The 17,884-nt window shown below is 32.2% G+C and overlaps 2 protein-coding genes across 2 annotated transcripts in view; both read right to left on the reverse strand.

Moving 5' to 3' along the window:
* The window catches only part of LOC106677984 (probable sodium/potassium/calcium exchanger CG1090), a gene marked incomplete in the record, with an annotated part of 77,691 nt that extends 72,957 nt beyond the window's left edge, over nucleotides 1-4,734 (reverse strand). Inside the window, 1 exon segment of the mRNA XM_067053089.1 lies at nucleotides 4,612-4,734.
* A 9,286-nt stretch (nucleotides 4,735-14,020) lies between these two features.
* Nucleotides 14,021-17,866, reverse strand: Las (lipoyl synthase, mitochondrial). The gene has a single exon (XM_014416219.3). It carries the CDS (start codon nucleotides 17,656-17,658, stop codon nucleotides 16,567-16,569), a length of 1,092 nt encoding a protein of 363 aa, XP_014271705.1. The 5' UTR covers nucleotides 17,659-17,866; the 3' UTR covers nucleotides 14,021-16,566.
* Nucleotides 17,867-17,884: the final 18 nt, after the last annotated feature.

Consider the following 17,884-nt stretch of genomic DNA (forward strand, 5'->3'; position numbering starts at 1 on the left):
AATATGGCGAAAATGGATCACTTAATTTTTTATTCTTTTAGAAATCTGGCGCCTAAAATTGATTAATGATTGAATAACATTAAAATATTTTAATGTTTACATATATATATGTAAATCACAAAATAATAGGAAATTCAATTAACTAAGATTCACCTAAATCGGACCAGAAGAAATATAGTTGGTTCTGTGAAAAAATTCTACTTAAGGGTTACAGGATATTAATACTTATCGGTTTTAGGACCCTAAAATCGAATCTGTCTTAATTTTTTCTAAACATAATTTCATTGCTCTACATCCTTGGAGCCATTTTATATTTTTTATATTTTTTTACAAGTTAAACTCACCCAACGCAATCAGCAACATTTTTAATTTATTCTAAACGAACCAAAACATATATTGGTGTATAATAACTGGAGACCGGATTTTTTGTGTAATGGGATCTCTTGTTCCCTAGCTTCAAACTTCGACAGAAATTCGAATCATGGGAAATACAGTCAAATAGCACAAATTTTATAACGCACAAAATCACACGTTTTAGGATTTCTCCACGAATCTCCAATTTTTTTCAAGGGAAAATTCGCTTGAAAGAACATTTTTAAACACACCTTTCTACTTAGTGCCTTACGTATTCACCTAAAACTTAAAATTGAGGTAATTTTAGTTAGTTGAAAATTGATTCTGAAAACTACATTATTGGAATATAAAATCATTTAATACTTCCTCACAGCTCTTCTAACATGGACAAAATTTTAGATTTTTTAATGTTTGTATGAATGTTTGCTTGAATGTAGAGCGTATGTTGCAAGTTTATTAATTTAAGCTTTCCATCTATCAATATTATGAGCTATACAATAAAGTAGATTATTGCAGGTTTTAGATGTTTTATTGCCATTTTAGTTTTTTACAGCAAGTTTTTCGGTTATTACAGTACAAAAATCCGGTCTCTACTAATAACCTTCAAATTCATATAGAAAATAGTATATTTAAGAGCATTCCAATGAACTAAAAATTTAATAAAACAGTAATTGCAATTATACCTATATATGCAATGAGAAACCAACCAATAATTTTACGAATTTGTGTTTTATAAATAATTTTTTCAAGAATTTTATTTTCACAACATACAACCATGGTTCAGTGTACTTTTAAATCAATATTTGATGTAGTTTCAGCCTTGGGTTTTATCAAGGTATCAAAAAAATTGATAAAGACAGTATAAATAAATTCTGGATGGTTCCTATATCCTATATATGCAAATGTAGAGTGCTTAAATAATAATGTTTACATAAATAAAATTTTATCCATTTTAGTCTAAAATTATTTATAAGTCCGACGTTTCGGCCATCCTCAATCTTAGTACAATTTTAGAACCAAAACATTAAAAAACAACTTCATGCAGACTATTCTCTCCACTTCAGTTCTATTAGTCCTCAAATTACCCTAATTAGTTAATTTTTCACATTACATTAAAAATTAAAGGACTTGAGGATGGCCGAAACGTCGGACTTATAAATAGAAGTAAAATATTTTGAGGCTACAATGGATAACATTTTATTTATGTAAACATTATTATTTATTGATTGAGAATGTTATGATAAATTGTACTGTTGACTATGATAAATAATTGAGATTTTTGTGATAAATTTTTCTGTTGATAGTGATAAATAATTTTAATTTTTAATTTAATGTGAAAAATTGGCTAATTAGAGTAATTTGAGGACTGATAAAAATGACTTGGGCAGAATAGCCCTGTATGAAGTAGTTTTTTTAATGTTTTGGTTCTAAAATTGTATTAATTGTCCTTCAAGATGGCCGAAACGTCGGACTTATAAATGGAATACAAATATTTTGAGACTAAAATGGATTAAATTTGTTTAGTTATTTATTTAAACAATATTAACCAGTCTCAAGAAAGTGTTAAGATTATAAATAAAATAATGTTTGCGTCAAGTTTTAGTTTTACCTAAATATAATAATCACTATAGTACTTTAATTTGTGTTTTAAAAGCACATCCCCTTCTTTATAAATTATAACTCCTCTTCAATTTTTATGTTATTTTTTTTTTTAAATTATTTTTCAATTTTTTTTAATTTTTCTATTTTTTATTTATTTATTTATTTTTTATTTTTTTCACTTTTATCATCCCATAGGCGTTGATGACCAGAAGGTTTTACGCCTTTAAGCAACAATCAACAACAACAACTTTAATTTGTGTTAATTTGATCTACATACATCCTCAAATATGACAATGATGAAGCATTGCATGGCGCATGAAAATAAGCTTTTTGAGACAAAAAATCTAGTTTTTCGACGAATTTCATTTTTATAACATTAACACTATTTTAAAAATAAGTTTAACGTATGTTTTAGAACACAATGCAAACATGCATGGTACCATATTGTAAATGAATAGTACAGTTTTATCACTCCAGATTAACAGAATGGTGAGAGTAAATAAACACATAGGCAAGATACACGGATAGTAAAACAATTGCCCAAAATAGACAGTGACGGAACTGGCAATTAAAAGTATTTCCAGCGACAAAAGTTCTACAAGACCAACAACGGAGTGTGAATAAAATCGACATATTACAGGCTATTTAATTATTTCTAAATATTTCGACTTGTTTACTAGGTATTTTATATTAATATTTAGACTCGTATACCATAATCAGATGTAAAATGCTTTGAAAAAAGAGGGAATTTTATTTTTATTTTCAGTAGTTTTCCGGTAAACTAACAAAAGTTCTGAGGCAATGTTTAGATAAAAATCTTACAAATAAAAACTAATGAGATTTCATTAACTATAAAACCATTTGCGTTAGTATGATCGGTAGTTTATGTCTATTTAAGTGTTTTTACAAATTGAATATAACCTTCAGGAACGATTTCATTCGAAAATAAATTAGGCCAAAACGTTTTTGTCCATTCGTATTAAATGCATAATCAACTACAATTTAAGAATTACGACGTCTCATTAAGTCATATTTCGTGGTACTTGAAAACATTCAAGCATAGTAAAAGATTCGTTTCATATTTGTATAACTTAACCTTGTATATGATATGGTAAATGAAGTTGGCACAGAAATTTTTTAGATATTAAATTTGATTTTTGGAATTTGAAAATCTGGTTTATGTTATTGTTCATGTTTGAATTATAAAACAATTTTTGGAAAAACTCTTCCAAATTTAATCCCTCCCATTCTTTTTTTTTAATATTATGAAAATAAGTTTTGTCTTTAAAGGTATATATTTAGAATTAATAAGTATCTGATTATAAACCTCGTTCAGAGGTTTAATACACATATTTGTACTACTCATAATATGAAAAATATTAGTTTTATATTTTTTAAAAATATCCTCCATTATGAATATTAAGAACTTAACTTTGCTCTATACTTTATCGCATATGTACATAAATTTACATACTAATTTATTGATAAAATAAAGCTCAGATATTATTTATACCATGAAATATATTAACAAATTCTGTAAAAGTTATTATATTAAAAATAGTTAAACATATTCCTTCATAATTTAAAGCGGAATCGAATGAAGTTCTGAAAAGGCAGGAAGTCTCATTATACGAAAACCTTTTGACCCCACGAAATGATCAAAAGGTCGTCCGCCACACAGCATAAAAAGATTTCATTGTCTTTTTTTTTTTCGGAAAAGAGGCATTAGTTATGGGAAAAGCGACGGGAAATGCTGTTCTTTTTCTTTTCTTTGTTTAATTTTCGCTTTTTTAATGAACAAAAGTAGATATTTTCTGTTTTATTTTTTTTTTCTCATTACTATATATTCATTTGATTATCAGAGTAAAATTTTTAAAAGATTAATATTTTGCAGAATGTTCACATTGTAATCAGAATAAATAGATCATGGAATGTCATATTTGTTTTTCCAATAGTACAATCAATGATTATATAGTGATTGGAACCCAAATATGAAATAAGAAACCAACTAATGTTTTTGGGATATTTTGTTTTGCAAAATCAACCCAAGGCACAGTGTTCCTTTATATCTCTATTTTATGTAGATATAACCTTGGGTTTATCTTTAGAAATTAAAAAAAAAATAGATAAAGTTTATATAATGTTACAAAAAAAAGTTGGTTGATTCCTTACTGCACATGTGTGTTATAATTATAATAGAAACATATGTATTAATTATTTATAACATGTATTTATAGAATCTAATAAATTAATTTTGATTCTAATAAAAAAATATATAAATATGTTCGAACTATAACATATTGCTGGAGGCGTTTCAAGACAACGACATTCCCAAGAATATCCACTTTGTTTTTAATTATTATTACCATACTGAGAGTATATATATATATATATATTTATACTAAAACTCAGCGACATTAAAGAAATGTCTGAAAATTAATATTAAAAAGATTAATTTAGTTGATGTAATGAATTGATATAATGAAGGAAGTAAATCCTTCATTTAACTTCTTATCAATTAAATAAATTACTACTAATTTCAATAATCCAAATACATTTTTTTTTTTTTTTTACAATCTGGATATGAAATGATAGTTTTTCTAAAAATACAGCTGCATGCACTCTAAAATGTCTACTCTTTGACGTAAGACTTACAACTAGACCAGAACCAACGACGACGTCAATCTAAGGACCATCAGCGGGCCAGTGTGGGTGGTATTGACACTGGAAGGGATTTCAGTGCTGCCAACCCGACAGGAGGGGATATCCCACGCAAGGGAACTGTATCGACTGGACCAGGGAGCAGTGGTGCCAACATTTCTGTATTTGGTGTCCCTACGTGGATCCTGAGGGAATCGATACGCGGCTTGCACACTGCGTGGAACTTGAGGGAGGATTCCCTTTGATACTCCCCCTCCGGTACCAGTAACAGAGAGGAGGCAGTTCGCCCTTTGATCCCTTCGCTGGGTCAGGAATGCCTAGATCATCTAAAGTCTGCTGTTTCCTGACAGTTCTTCAATATCCCATACATTCCTTCATATATCTTAATTATTCGATACATAGTTACGTAGCTAACCATTAGGTTATAATGGATTTAAAAAAAGGAAAAGAATTTTAACTTTGTAAATTTTGAATAAAAACAACTCCCTTCATTTCAATCTGAAAATTAACAAGAACCTACTTTGGTTTCCAGCCACTTCGAATCTCGTGGCCGTTCTTGACCTATTTGACCCTTACACCTTTGACCCTTTAGGCCACCACTCATAAAAATTCAATCACTAACAATTCCGTCATTGCTTAACATAGAAGGAGTATTTTTTTTAATTCAATATCAGTTTTTTTTTAGAGATAATGTACCTTTATTTCTTTATATGTGATATAACATAAATAAGAAACAAAATTTATTGTTGAATTCATTTTTTATATCAACATCCTCTGTGCAGTTATGACTCACATTATATATCATTTATGTATCCATAGAGTAAGTGTTGGGCATCAGTCGGTTGATATTTTCTCCGATTAACATAGTTAATCCATATGAATAAAATTTTATGCGATCATAAGAGGACAAAATATGCTAATGAATTTTTAGTGATAAAAATAAAAACCGTGAAGAAAACTGAAAAATATTGCTATAAAGTTTTATAAAATATTAAGTAGAAGAAAATAATTTGGAATAAAGGTTGAAAAGAAGGTTTTTTATTGAAATAATAACGTATAGTCAGAAACTTTATACTTGCAGATGGATAAAAAATAAATAAATCATCAATAAATAAAACACGGAAGAAAATTAAAGATATTAACAAATCAAAATATAATTTTTATTCTAAAAATTAGAATACGAGGAAACGAATTTAGTTTTTTATAACACTAAATAAAAATAACGAATATATTTTTAGTCTAAATAACTTTTTAATAGCTTGGAGTAACAATATAAATATTTCTACTAATATCCAATTATCCTTTCTATATATCAGATGCGACAAATGGTTTAAAAAGACCAGTCATGACAACAAAAAAATAACAAACAATTTTTTTGTCGGACAACTATTCAAGCAAGGTAGCGTCAAATATTTTTTAAATAAATGCCATTAACTAGAACTTTTACATTTTGTTATCTTCCATTATTGTTTGTCGCGCTTCTTCCTATTCCTCTTTACGTAGCACAACCTGGTAGTATAGTGAAATATCAGAAACTTTCTGAATATAGAAATAGAAAAGTATATTTGCTTTGTTTATTTACACTTTCTCTCTCTGTTTACTCTGAACTATGGTTAATTAATTAATTCTAATTAGCTACTGAATCATTAGATAACCTAATAAATACTCGACAACTATCGTCAAATAAAAGCACGATGAATGTAAGATGAAAAAAAAAGTTTTTTAGAATATAACCAGTTGACCCTAAATTATTTTAAGTTAAATTCTGATTTTTTTTTCTAATAACTAAAGAATTGATATTCATCAATTTCAGCGTATTATTTAATTGAAATGAAAATGAAAATATGTAGCCCTACAACCCATGAATCGGTTATCCATTCAGCAGTTTTTGAGTTAGGTGAATTGTTCATGACTACGCTCAACCACCAGATTTTTCCCTAACTAAGGATACTCACAGGACTGACTCACAACTACAGTATAACATAAACTTACTATCTGCCGGATTCGAACCCGGGTCCTTGGAGTTTGTAGCACAGTGCCTTTACTCACTAAGCTACTCCACTCCGGAGTGCATTATTTATCAAAGGCCAAATATAAAGCAAGAAATAATTTTAACGATGAAGGAATTGAAGACATTTGAATTTAAGAAATGATTGTGCTGCTGTCGAAGAGCCGTTTAACGAATCCTTCAACTCGGAGCCCTCAAGAATAAATTGGATTGCAATCCCGTCCAGATAAGTACCAATGAATACTCTTAGATCCGTCGTACTTTAATGACAGGTCAATACCTATACTTTATTCTTTGATGGACTATTAATTAGATCCTTGAGGATTTCTGATCTCAATCAAACGAAACAATATTTATTTCCAGGGATTTGGAAACTATCATAACACCATATCGGTTTTATATTTCCATTTATGAGGTCAGATTTCATTTTATTGACCAATAATGATACAGGCCAAAAATGATTACAGGCTGATAAATTAAAGTGAGTAATATCTTCAAAACTTCCTCTGTTATATATTTTTAGAAAAACTTCCACCCGACATCTTCTTTTCGAAATGGTTTGCATTGCTCTGACTAAAATAGTACAGAATCGTTAAATGTTGGACCATTAGTTCTGATATGTGAGCCACAGACAAACCACTCCTAACGGAAAAAGATACATGAAAGGCATTCATTCAATCCTTTAACAAAGATGAATGGAAGACTTGTACGGTACTCGTTACAATGCCAGCATAGCAGCCCAAGTCTACTCTAGTTCCTTAACATTTCTAACAATATTAATAGAAAAAATCGTTAAAAACTAGTAAGCTTGTGAGGTTTTTCTTCTTTTTTTTTTTAAATGTACGTTTGGGTATATGTTGGGAGAACACCTTTAAAAATTTTAAAATATAATATTCGTAAATTAAATAGCTTCTCAGAAAAATCCAAATATTAATCGTAATAATGAGGGGGAAAAAAAATATTTGATTCAGGTTATTTTTATCTTACCTCCAAAAATTCAGTGGCCCTCACAGCGGAAACAATATCGCTTAAAAGTTTTGTGCAAAATATTGAATGGTCGTGAATCCCTCATCCTACGCAAAAATTTCAGTGTCGATTAAACTTTTGAGGATAGAAGGAGGCGCATTGCATTGTACTCCTCCATAGCCTCCGTCGCTTCACCCAGGGCTGATCCAGAGGTTGCAAGTATCATAGTAGCATTGTGAGTAGCGTTGATGTAGGCTTTTAATAATAAGAAGAAATGTGTGTGTAGGTTTGAAGAATCAACTGACCCTTGGTCATCGTAACCCACGTTCGAACCTACACTTCTTCATGGTGTACGCGGCAAAAGCTTTTGACAGAGTGAAGGACAAACTATTGCGCAATAGTTTTTCAGTCCCCTTATAGCGCTCTCTTCTACAATATTCTGACAGATCCACAAAAACTTAACTTTTTGCAATATTTTTGTGTAGTGTGAGAGGTTCACGACCATTCAATATTTTCCACGGCAGAGGATTTATCTTCCAGCAGTCGTTCTTTTCCGCTTCTTCGACACCCAAGGTGACTGCTTATTATACCCAGTGAGTACTTAAATTTCAGTGATGTTAGCCTGAATACACCTCCCATAGGACTTTATTCATTACTCAGACCACCCAACAAGCCAGATATTCCAAGTGAGGTGTCTTATTTCGGCCTATACCAAAACTAATTTGGCTATATCCTAAACTAGGGAATATCCTTGGCTCCAATTTTCTATGTCCATCTTTAAAGGGTGTGAACGACCAGTCTTGTCCTCATGGAGGTTGGCTTGTGTGTTACCAGCGGCAGTCTTCATCTTCTTCATCTCACACCATCCAGTAATTAGGCTGTGGCATCGTTCTTTCTTGTCCTCCAGATCTTTTATTGCCGTGTCATTCTATTCATAAACACCCCTAACTCATCAAAAACAAACTTTCATAATGCAGAACCAAGAACTGATCCTTGAGGACATCCTCTCACTACCACGTAATAGCTGTCACTAATTTTTAAGCGCCTGTATTGAAAATAGCTTCTTTTGAGGGCCTATAAGTTATAATCAAGGTTCATATTTGTATGCTATTACAAATTTTGTTTGCGAGTTTTTTTTTTTAACAAATGATCATAAATATACGCGAATCAGAATGCCCAGTTGCAATGATTGAAGTTTAATTTTACATATGTAATGGTAATTGCATATATTTGCATATTTGGACTGGTTCAGGTGGATAATAAAAAAATAAATCGAAACAATAAACTAAAATGCAACAATGATGATGGAATTCTCGATAACCATCCAAGGTTCATAATTAGTATTAGGGTGTCTCAAAAGTTTCATTCTCTTCGCGCTATGAACCTTATCTTGCCCTGCTTGTGTAAACAAGTAGGCTTTTCTATTAACTGTCAATGTCATGAGTTTCAGTCGTCCCAGAGCTCTTTTACAGAACGTTTCGTTTGTGTTACAGTCTCTTTTAGATATTCTCAGAAACTTCCATCCACAGCGTTAAACATGTGTATCAAAAGGCGACATTTACGGCATGTTATGCTCCATTGTTTCAAAACAGGTGATACTGTAAAGAATACTGTCCGAGATTTGTACCGTGTATGGGGATGATGCTATAACTATTACAACCGTTAGCAATTGGTTTGAAAGAATTAGAAAGGGAAATTTCAATCTGGAAGATGAAAACCGCTGGGGCCACCCAAAAAAGACGGATACGGAACTTATCAAGGATTTTCCTCTAGGTGAAGCAAGAAACAATAAATTCTGCAAAATACTATTATTTACTGGACCAATTGAAAGCTGTCATTGCAAAAAAAAAAAACATGGCCAGAATGAATGAACCGACGTGGCTTTGTTGTTGTTTTTAATCATGAAAACGCGAGAACTACATTTGCATTAGCGTTATGGGAAAAACTGTAAGAGTTTGATTATTTTTTTTTTTTTTTAGTCGGCACGAAAGCACTGCGGCCAATAAGGCCTACTATGCGCCAATTACAATCACGCCAATGCTGCAGTCAGCATTACAGCACTTCGATGAGCTCATAAGAGCTCGAGTTTTGAAGATTCCGAAAATCTTAATAAACTCAAGGGATTGATCAGCTCGCACAGTTTGGGATCCACTCTAAACAGTGCAAAACTCAGCCCTACAAAACGTTCACACCAGCATATAATATAGTATGCCATCTCATCCTCAGCATTACAGATTCTATACAGGGGTGGCTCTGTTAGCTTGAGGTTAAACATGTGTTTGTTTAATCAACAGTGACCTGTATAGATCCCTGTAATTATCCTAAGAGAGCTCCTGTCCAATCGAAGCAGTTTATCGTTTCGGCTCCTACGGGGTTCATCAAGGAACAGCTTAGCTTCTTTTAGTCTCTTAGTAAGCCAGTGGCGCTTGGCTTTTAATCCATAAGCTGCTTTTATTGTGCTTTTGGCAAAGCTCAGGCTAATGCACACACTGGCTCAGGTGTTACGGTAATGGTTCCGGAGCCATTCTTAGCAAGTCAGTCAGCATGTTCGTTGCCGTCCTGGCACCCATTTAATGCTGACAGTATTTGTGCGTGAGAGTTTGTTGAATACTGCAAAACAGTCTTCAACAACTCTGGATCGAGTAATGGGGTTGCTGAGTACCCCTTTTGCGGCCTGGCTGTTTAGATTGTAATTCTTCTACCAGAGAGCCCTTCTAATAAAGCTTACTTCTTATTAAAGAGCCCTCTCTAATAAGTTTGCTGGCGCAATGATCTATTGCGAGTATTTCAGATTGGAATACTGAAGTGTACCCTAAGAGAATAGACATACCTTCCAATGTCTTATCACTCCGCCAGATGCCGGCTCCTGAGCCCTAGGCTGTTAGGAAGCCGTCCGTGTAGCAATTAATGCCATTGTATGGTTTATGTATTTTTATTTTTTTAATTTTGACACTTAATTTAGTGCCTTTATATTTGCGGATTTGTAAGACTGAGTGCATGGATAACAGGCAATCCTTTACTATCCGTTGAATTATCTTCCCATGTCCTGCCAGAGGACCAGCATCTTGTTTAAAAAGTCTGTACATAATGTTCAGAGCTTGTGCTTGAATTTCCAGGTGCAGAGGAGACAGGTTAAGTCAAGCTAAGCATGATGTTCATTGCCGCTGTGGGAGTGGTACCCATTGCTCCGGTGATCATAAGGCACGCAAGCCTCTGTAGTCTGTCGAGTATGTTCCTATTCGTCCCTACTTTGGCTCTGTGCCACCACATATGCTGCATATGAGACCATTGGTCTTCCGGCTGTGATGCACAGCCAGTAAACCATTCTTGGTTTGAGCCTCCAGTTCTTGCCTATTGCACGTCTGCAGGTCCATAGGCATTTGAGGGTTTTACTAGTTTTCTCTAGCACATCCTTGTGCCATCAGAGCTTGTGATCCTGAATAACCCCCAGGTGTTTCACCTCTTTGGCTTGGTTTATCTGGATATTATTCAATACAGGTGATCTTATTGTCACCTTTCTCTTTTTGTGAAGACACAGATTTTAAGTCTGAAAGTACCAGTGGATACTTTCCTTCGATCGGGATAGCAATATCATCTGCGTATCCCTGAGTAACCTGCTATGTTTAGGGTTATTAGCAGAGAATCAACCAAGAAGCACCACAGAGGTCACTCCACCCTGCGATTACCCCCTTTGGGCCTAATCCACAGCTCAGAGTGCCCTAGCTCTGATTTGAGGATCCTTTGTTCCAGCATGGAGGTCATCCAACCGGATACAACATGATCTATGTTTCTATCCCTTAGCGCATGATTAATAACGCTATAGGGAGTCTTGTCAAATGCCTCTTATGTCTGGGAAGATGCCAACTGTGATCTCTTTTTGTTCAAGTGATCTTTTGATCGTAGAGACCAAGTTGTGCAAGGCTACCTCGCAGGATTTCCATGCTTGGTAGGCAAATTGTCTGGAATGTATAGCATTTATTAACAATTCCTGTTCTCTTATATGTCTATCCACAGTTTTTTCTAATGTCTTCACTAGAAAGGATGTGAGACATATTGGTCGAAATGATTTAGGATCCTCATAAGATCCCTTATCCGGTTAAGGTATATAGTACATCCTGGATGTCTCCTTCAAGTTAGGATGTATCCAAGTGCTAAGCTACCTCTGAGGAGTTCAATAATATGCGCTCTGATCACTGATAGCAGCAAGGCAGGAAAGATTCCATCAGGGTCAGGGGATTTCAATAGCGATAAAGAGTTAATCGTCCATTTGATTTTATCAATAGTAATAATACTTTTGGCTTTCTCCCACTTATCTCTGCCAGCAATGTAATAATTCTCCAGCAGTGTGATTTTGCTAAGACACCAAGGATTTCTCGTTCAGTGGAGGTCGCATTGTCACCCTTTTTTAGCGTACCCAGCAGTCCAGTACTGAGTTGCTTGGAGAGAATTTTACTTAGGCAGCATGTAGTTGGCGGCATGTTATGTTTTCAACCTTAAGACAAAACTTCCTCCGAGATTGTCTTTTGGTTTTGCGAACCAGTTTCTGGTAATTTGTAAGAGCTCTCCTGTAAGTATCCCAGCTGCCAGATCTTCTGGTGAAGGTTCTTTGCTTATTAAGCAAACACAAGACAGGATTGCTGCTGTGGTTAGAGAACACAATAGCATCTGTCAGTGGGTCATTAAGACTTTCCAGATGCCAAGTAGCTCAAATGGTTAGGCACAGGTCTATTAGTTTGAGATCTGCGGGCGGCGCCGGTTCAAATCCGGTCTGGGGCATTGACTTTTTTCATTAAGTGACTTTTATTCCGGACAATCCTCCGAGGTGTCTGAAAAGAAGATGGCCTCGAGACCTTATATTGTAAAAATGTTTTTAGAGTGCTATCATTGGGTAGTTTCTCCATACCATTATGATTTCCTCCAATTTATTTGATGTATTTATGTACAGTTGTAAATATCAATAAATAAATTTTAAAAAAAAAACACATTATGTCTAGATTTTGTCATTTTCCATAATTTCATTTCTCTTCATGTTCATATTTAAAATTATACTCTACTCTAAGCGAAGACTGTTACGTACTTTCCTTACTACTTATAATGTCTATTATCTTTAAAATGTCAAACGTATGTCATTTAGTTCAAAGTTGAAATGTTGGATTGAACTTCAGAAAATAATTTTTTTTGTTTTGTCATTGTCAATAAGTTATCTTTTTTAAATCCAATTCCTGTTGTCCTTTTATTTTGCTAATTGAACGTCTTTTTATTATTTTGATATTTTAATTTAGAAAGTGTTTCATGTCATGTTTTATTATGAAATGTAAAGCTTTTAATATATTTTGTTTATGAAAAAAAATTGAAATTACTTTATTTTGATTCTCAATCTCTTCTCATATTTCTTACTTTATTAAGAACCTTTTTTAGGCATATTAGTATATTACCTATTTTTTTACTGTATATTTTACAGGTTTTATATAGCATATTCTAGTTTTTTTTACTGCATAAAAATACAGACCTTGGTCATAAGGGTGTTTTCTTGGGAAACCTACTGTCCATCCACACAAGCTCCTATACTCCTTCTACTCCAAGAATTTCCAAATAAATTCATTTCAAAATCTTTCATTTAAATACCAGAAGGATGGCCTCTCTTATTCTTAGAGCCTCAGGCTTCTTTACCAAATGCAAGATTTTAAAAAGCTTGATTTTAGTCCTTTTAGAGAGGTACAAGCTCCTATAAAATTTGGCCAGGCCACAGTAGCTTCATCTATCAGCATTAGCAGTCTTCCTACTGAACTTCTTAGCTATGTTGTTTTTGTGTTCACTACCAATTCAAGGTATTCAAAACATTGTTCCTTCTTGAATCAGTAGGGTCCAACTTCAAACAGTCCGACTACTGCTCCTGCTCTTCCTATTCATTAATATTTGGTTCTGGCTTCATTGATTACTTAGCACCTTCCAATGCAAGGAATGTTTTTTAAGGCATGGTCAAGTCAATATCAGAATCATTTGCATATCCTAATAGCTCAGCCAAGCTTATATACCTTAATAGCATACTGCTTGACACACCTCAAAATTAAATATAAGGCTTGCAAGGGCATCTCCTTCTCGTTATTAGAGGTCCTGCGAGGTCAGATCATTTACTTTCTTGTGAATCACTCTCAAGTAGAAAATTTGGTTGTTACCTACAATTAAATGAAGAAATGCATTGTCCTAACAATATTCCTTTAAAAAAACAAATGTTAAGAAAACTGTACTGAGATCCCACTCAGTATATCAGTGAATACTACAGAAGTGGTGAACTTCTAAAAAAAATGTTTTTTTTAATGAAGAATGAAAGGATCTTCTGAATTAGCAAAATTCTGAGGAAATATCATAAAATAATATTAATATAAGACAAAAGAATTCTGCAGAAAATGAAAGTTTCAGAGGAACATATTGACTATGCAAAAAACATTTTTTATTGATAAATTTTACAATTATTTATTTATTATAGTCTTCTAATGATATTTAAACAAATAGCATTTTCTTTTTATTATTTATGTTAAAATATAAACCAACTTAACCTAGAAGGTTTAACATTGTTTTAAACAATTTATTATCATGCTTTTTAACCTAGTAATAAATATCTGGAGATCCTTAATTCCATTCCATCCTTAATTAAATGATAATTTATCTCTCCTTTGGCATTCTATTGCACATTCAAGAACTCATCAGTCCCTTAGCTTTGAGATCCTTCACTTCACTACTTTATTAACCTTTTCTAGTTCACTTGACAATTGTCTTAATTGTAATCAGACATTTGTAAATATTTTTGTAGTTACCTATATGTTTTATAAAACTTAACACTTTATCATTTCCTGAAATATAAAATGTTTCAATTGCTAACATTTTTCTCTATTGTTCAAATTTATAATCCAACTGGTTTTTTAAAATTCTGTCATTTTTATACATCAAATTCATGCTTAATCATCCAATCTTATAAGCCTTACTATAATACCTGAAAAGATTGGTTACCTGTTTTATAAATAAAAATATATATATAACATTCAGAAACAAAAACTTTTTAAAAATTAAAGTCTATTGATTTGATTTTTTTATTTTATTTTAATAGCCTCCAAGAAATGCTCCTTGATAATATTCAGGTATATACTTAATATTGTAATATTGATCTTTAAAATTAGTTTGATTCTAGAGAGTAACATTTATGACTAAGGAGTGAGGAAACAAATCAGAGGACCTAACTACTGCATAAATTTCAATAAAGAATATTAATTTACTAGAGACCAGTCTAGAATTTTAGATCATGAATGATTTTTAACATAAAATATATTTTGAAACGACAAAAAACTCGTTCTGTTTAAAAATACTTTAAACATTCTCTACTTTGCAGTAATATTTTTGAATTCTTAAAAAAGCATAATTTTCCAAAAACAAAAGTTTTATGGAACCAAATTCAGAAGATTAGTTTTAAATTAATTTATGGCCTGAGATTAGAACTTCATAGATAATGAAGAATGATTAGAGTAGGATAATTTATAAGACTTCAGTCACCATTTGCTATAGAATTTCAGTAAAAATATATGAGTTCAACTCGTTATTTTTATGAAAAATAATTATTACATGATTTTTTTTAAACATTAAATATAAATGAATTTGTACTCTACTTACAAATTACTTGCTATTAAATGCCTGTTTACAAAGCCATTAATAAAGATCTTAAGTCTGATAAGCAATTAATTTTACAGAATCAATTGCTATGAAATGATCAAAGATGGCCAGACTTGAAATGTGATAAAACCAGATGATTGGAAAATATAGAATAAAACAACAGTACTATAGTACAAAACATGCACCAAAAGTAGGAAATTCAAAATTTCTGCTTATATTATTATTACATAACACCTATCAACTTCCACTTGATATGCTCATTGAAACAGGATCAGTAAACTGTCTTAACAAATTTTTTACAGTGGAGCTTGGTGCTCTAATTTATACCATTCTAGTTAAATGAGTTTTGAAGTATCTACCACTGGATCTTGTTTTCTACACAAGTAAACAACAACTAAAACAAAATAAATTTATTGAATCATATTTGAAACAGATAATACTCAATTTATTAAAATTTCTGTCAAGGACAATAGGACCTGAAAATAAAATGACATTAATTCTAGCTTTAATAAATTAAGTCTGATTAATTATAAAATAAGATTACTTTATTATATAAAATTTTCTATCATATAATATAATGACATTAAATGCGACCCATATATGAGTCATTCTCTAAATTAGGTGCTATTTAGCTATCTAAAGTTTTTGGAAATAAGTTGATTGATTCACTTTTTCTTCTTTATATTATCATCAGGAAATGATTCGTAATAATATCTTTAGCAGACGCACACTTAATATTGTACTGTTCATGATATTGATTTAAAAAAAAGAAAATGTTATTCTTTATAAGGAGTAATAAAACAAAATAAAGCACCTAATTATTATATCAAGGCTAGGGAGAGACAAAACAAGCCCTAAATATTTTATAACTTGATAACAATTAACGATTAGAAGCTTTAAGTGAGAAGGCAATATTGGCCTCAAGGAGGATACTAACTGCGAAATAAAGTCATCCACATTCAGATGGTCAGTCTTTCTGCTGTAACTGAATTAGCACCAAAATTAGAGAACGGCCCATATATTGACTGTGCTCATGACATAAAGTTACAGCAAAATAAAAAAAAAGTAATCCAGATAAACATCATTTCTTTTTTTACAGACATATTTTCAAAAATTAAATTTACAACAATGTTATTTTCTCATTTATATATAAATGAGAGCTAGTTTTATCCTTCAAAATGACAGCTTCAACAAGAACAATCTTCATTTTAAAAAAATAAATTAATTTATAGGTCAACAATGGTAACATGAAATAAAATCTTTAAATAAACATAATAATTAAATTAAAAGTGACTACAATTGGTTAATAGACACTACTGAGATTCTTTTTTGGCTTTTAAAACCGCTGTGAGAAAAAACTCTCCTGCTTTGAATGAACTTCTCACCAAAGGCCCACTTGCTGTATATAAGAAGCCCATTTCATTTCCTTTATTTTCCCAATGTTCAAATTTGGTAGGAGTAACGTATTCCACAACTTTTAAATGCCTCTTGGTTGGCTGCATGTACTGTCCTAATGTGACACAATCAACCCCTGCTTCCTTTAAATCTTTTAAAGTTTGTTCTATTTCTTCATCTTTCTCACCTAAGCCCAACATTATTGAGGACTTTGTGATTAATTCAGGGTTGACTTCTTTAGCTGCTTTCAAAACAGCAAGTGATTGTCTATATTTTGCACGGTGGTCTCTAACAAAAGGTGTCAGTGATTCAACAGTTTCAATATTATGGGCATATACATCAAGGCCAGATTCAGCTATAGTCCTTACAGCAACAACATCTCCCCTGAAGTCCGGAACTAAACATTCAACGAGGATGTTGCTGTTTTGTTTCTTAATTTCTTTAACAGTTTCAGCAAAATGATTGGAGCCACCATCTGGCAGATCATCCCTATCTACTGAGGTCAGCACTACATAATCTAAACCCCACGAGGCAATTGCTTTAGCAGTGTTTCGAGGTTCATTAGGATCAGGTGGTGGGGGTGCTCTTGATGTTTTCACAGAACAAAATCTGCATCCTCTAGTACAGGTATCTCCGAGTACCATGATAGTTGCAGTAGCAGTACCATGTTCTCCACCACCCCAACACTCACCTATGTTTGGACATCTAGCTTCCTCACAAACTGTGTGTAAATTTAGGCCTCTTAATTGTTCTTTTATCTTAGAATAATTTTCACCAATCGGAATTTCTCTTTTAAGCCAAGGAGGAAGTCTAAGCCTTTCATTTTCTCCTTTTTCTCTTTTAATTTTACCCTTGTAGTCTGCCCAAGTTTCTTTGGAGGTCACATCACCAGCTAAAAACTGTTCAAGACTTGGACCATCAGCAATTCTCTGTTTGATTTTATCAGAAATATTGTGTTTCATTCGTATATTACACAAATTTAGTCCAAAAGTTGTACGGAAATTTAACATGTCGAACTGAAGAAACTTCACTAATTCACAAAAACTGATCACATATAATACAGATCTTCTTATCTTCAAGTATGATGTAACATGACATCAAATAAATTCAGTTCAGTAAATTGTAACGCAACGTATTCTATAACCAATGCATGACTAAAATTTAAAAAAATAAACAAATAGCGTATTTAATTAGTTAGCTCAATATCTAAAATACAAATACAAGTACGTAAATATC

The sequence above is a fragment of the Halyomorpha halys genome, unplaced genomic scaffold, assembly GCF_000696795.3.
Source record: "Halyomorpha halys isolate HHAL.00 unplaced genomic scaffold, Hhal_1.1 Scaffold116.1, whole genome shotgun sequence".
NCBI lineage: Eukaryota > Metazoa > Arthropoda > Insecta > Hemiptera > Pentatomidae > Halyomorpha > Halyomorpha halys.

Bases quoted from the DNA above. Each gene is read 5' to 3' on its own strand.
- Las (XM_014416219.3), bottom strand. From the start codon at position 17,658: ATGTTAAATTTCCGTACAACTTTTGGACTAAATTTGTGTAATATACGA.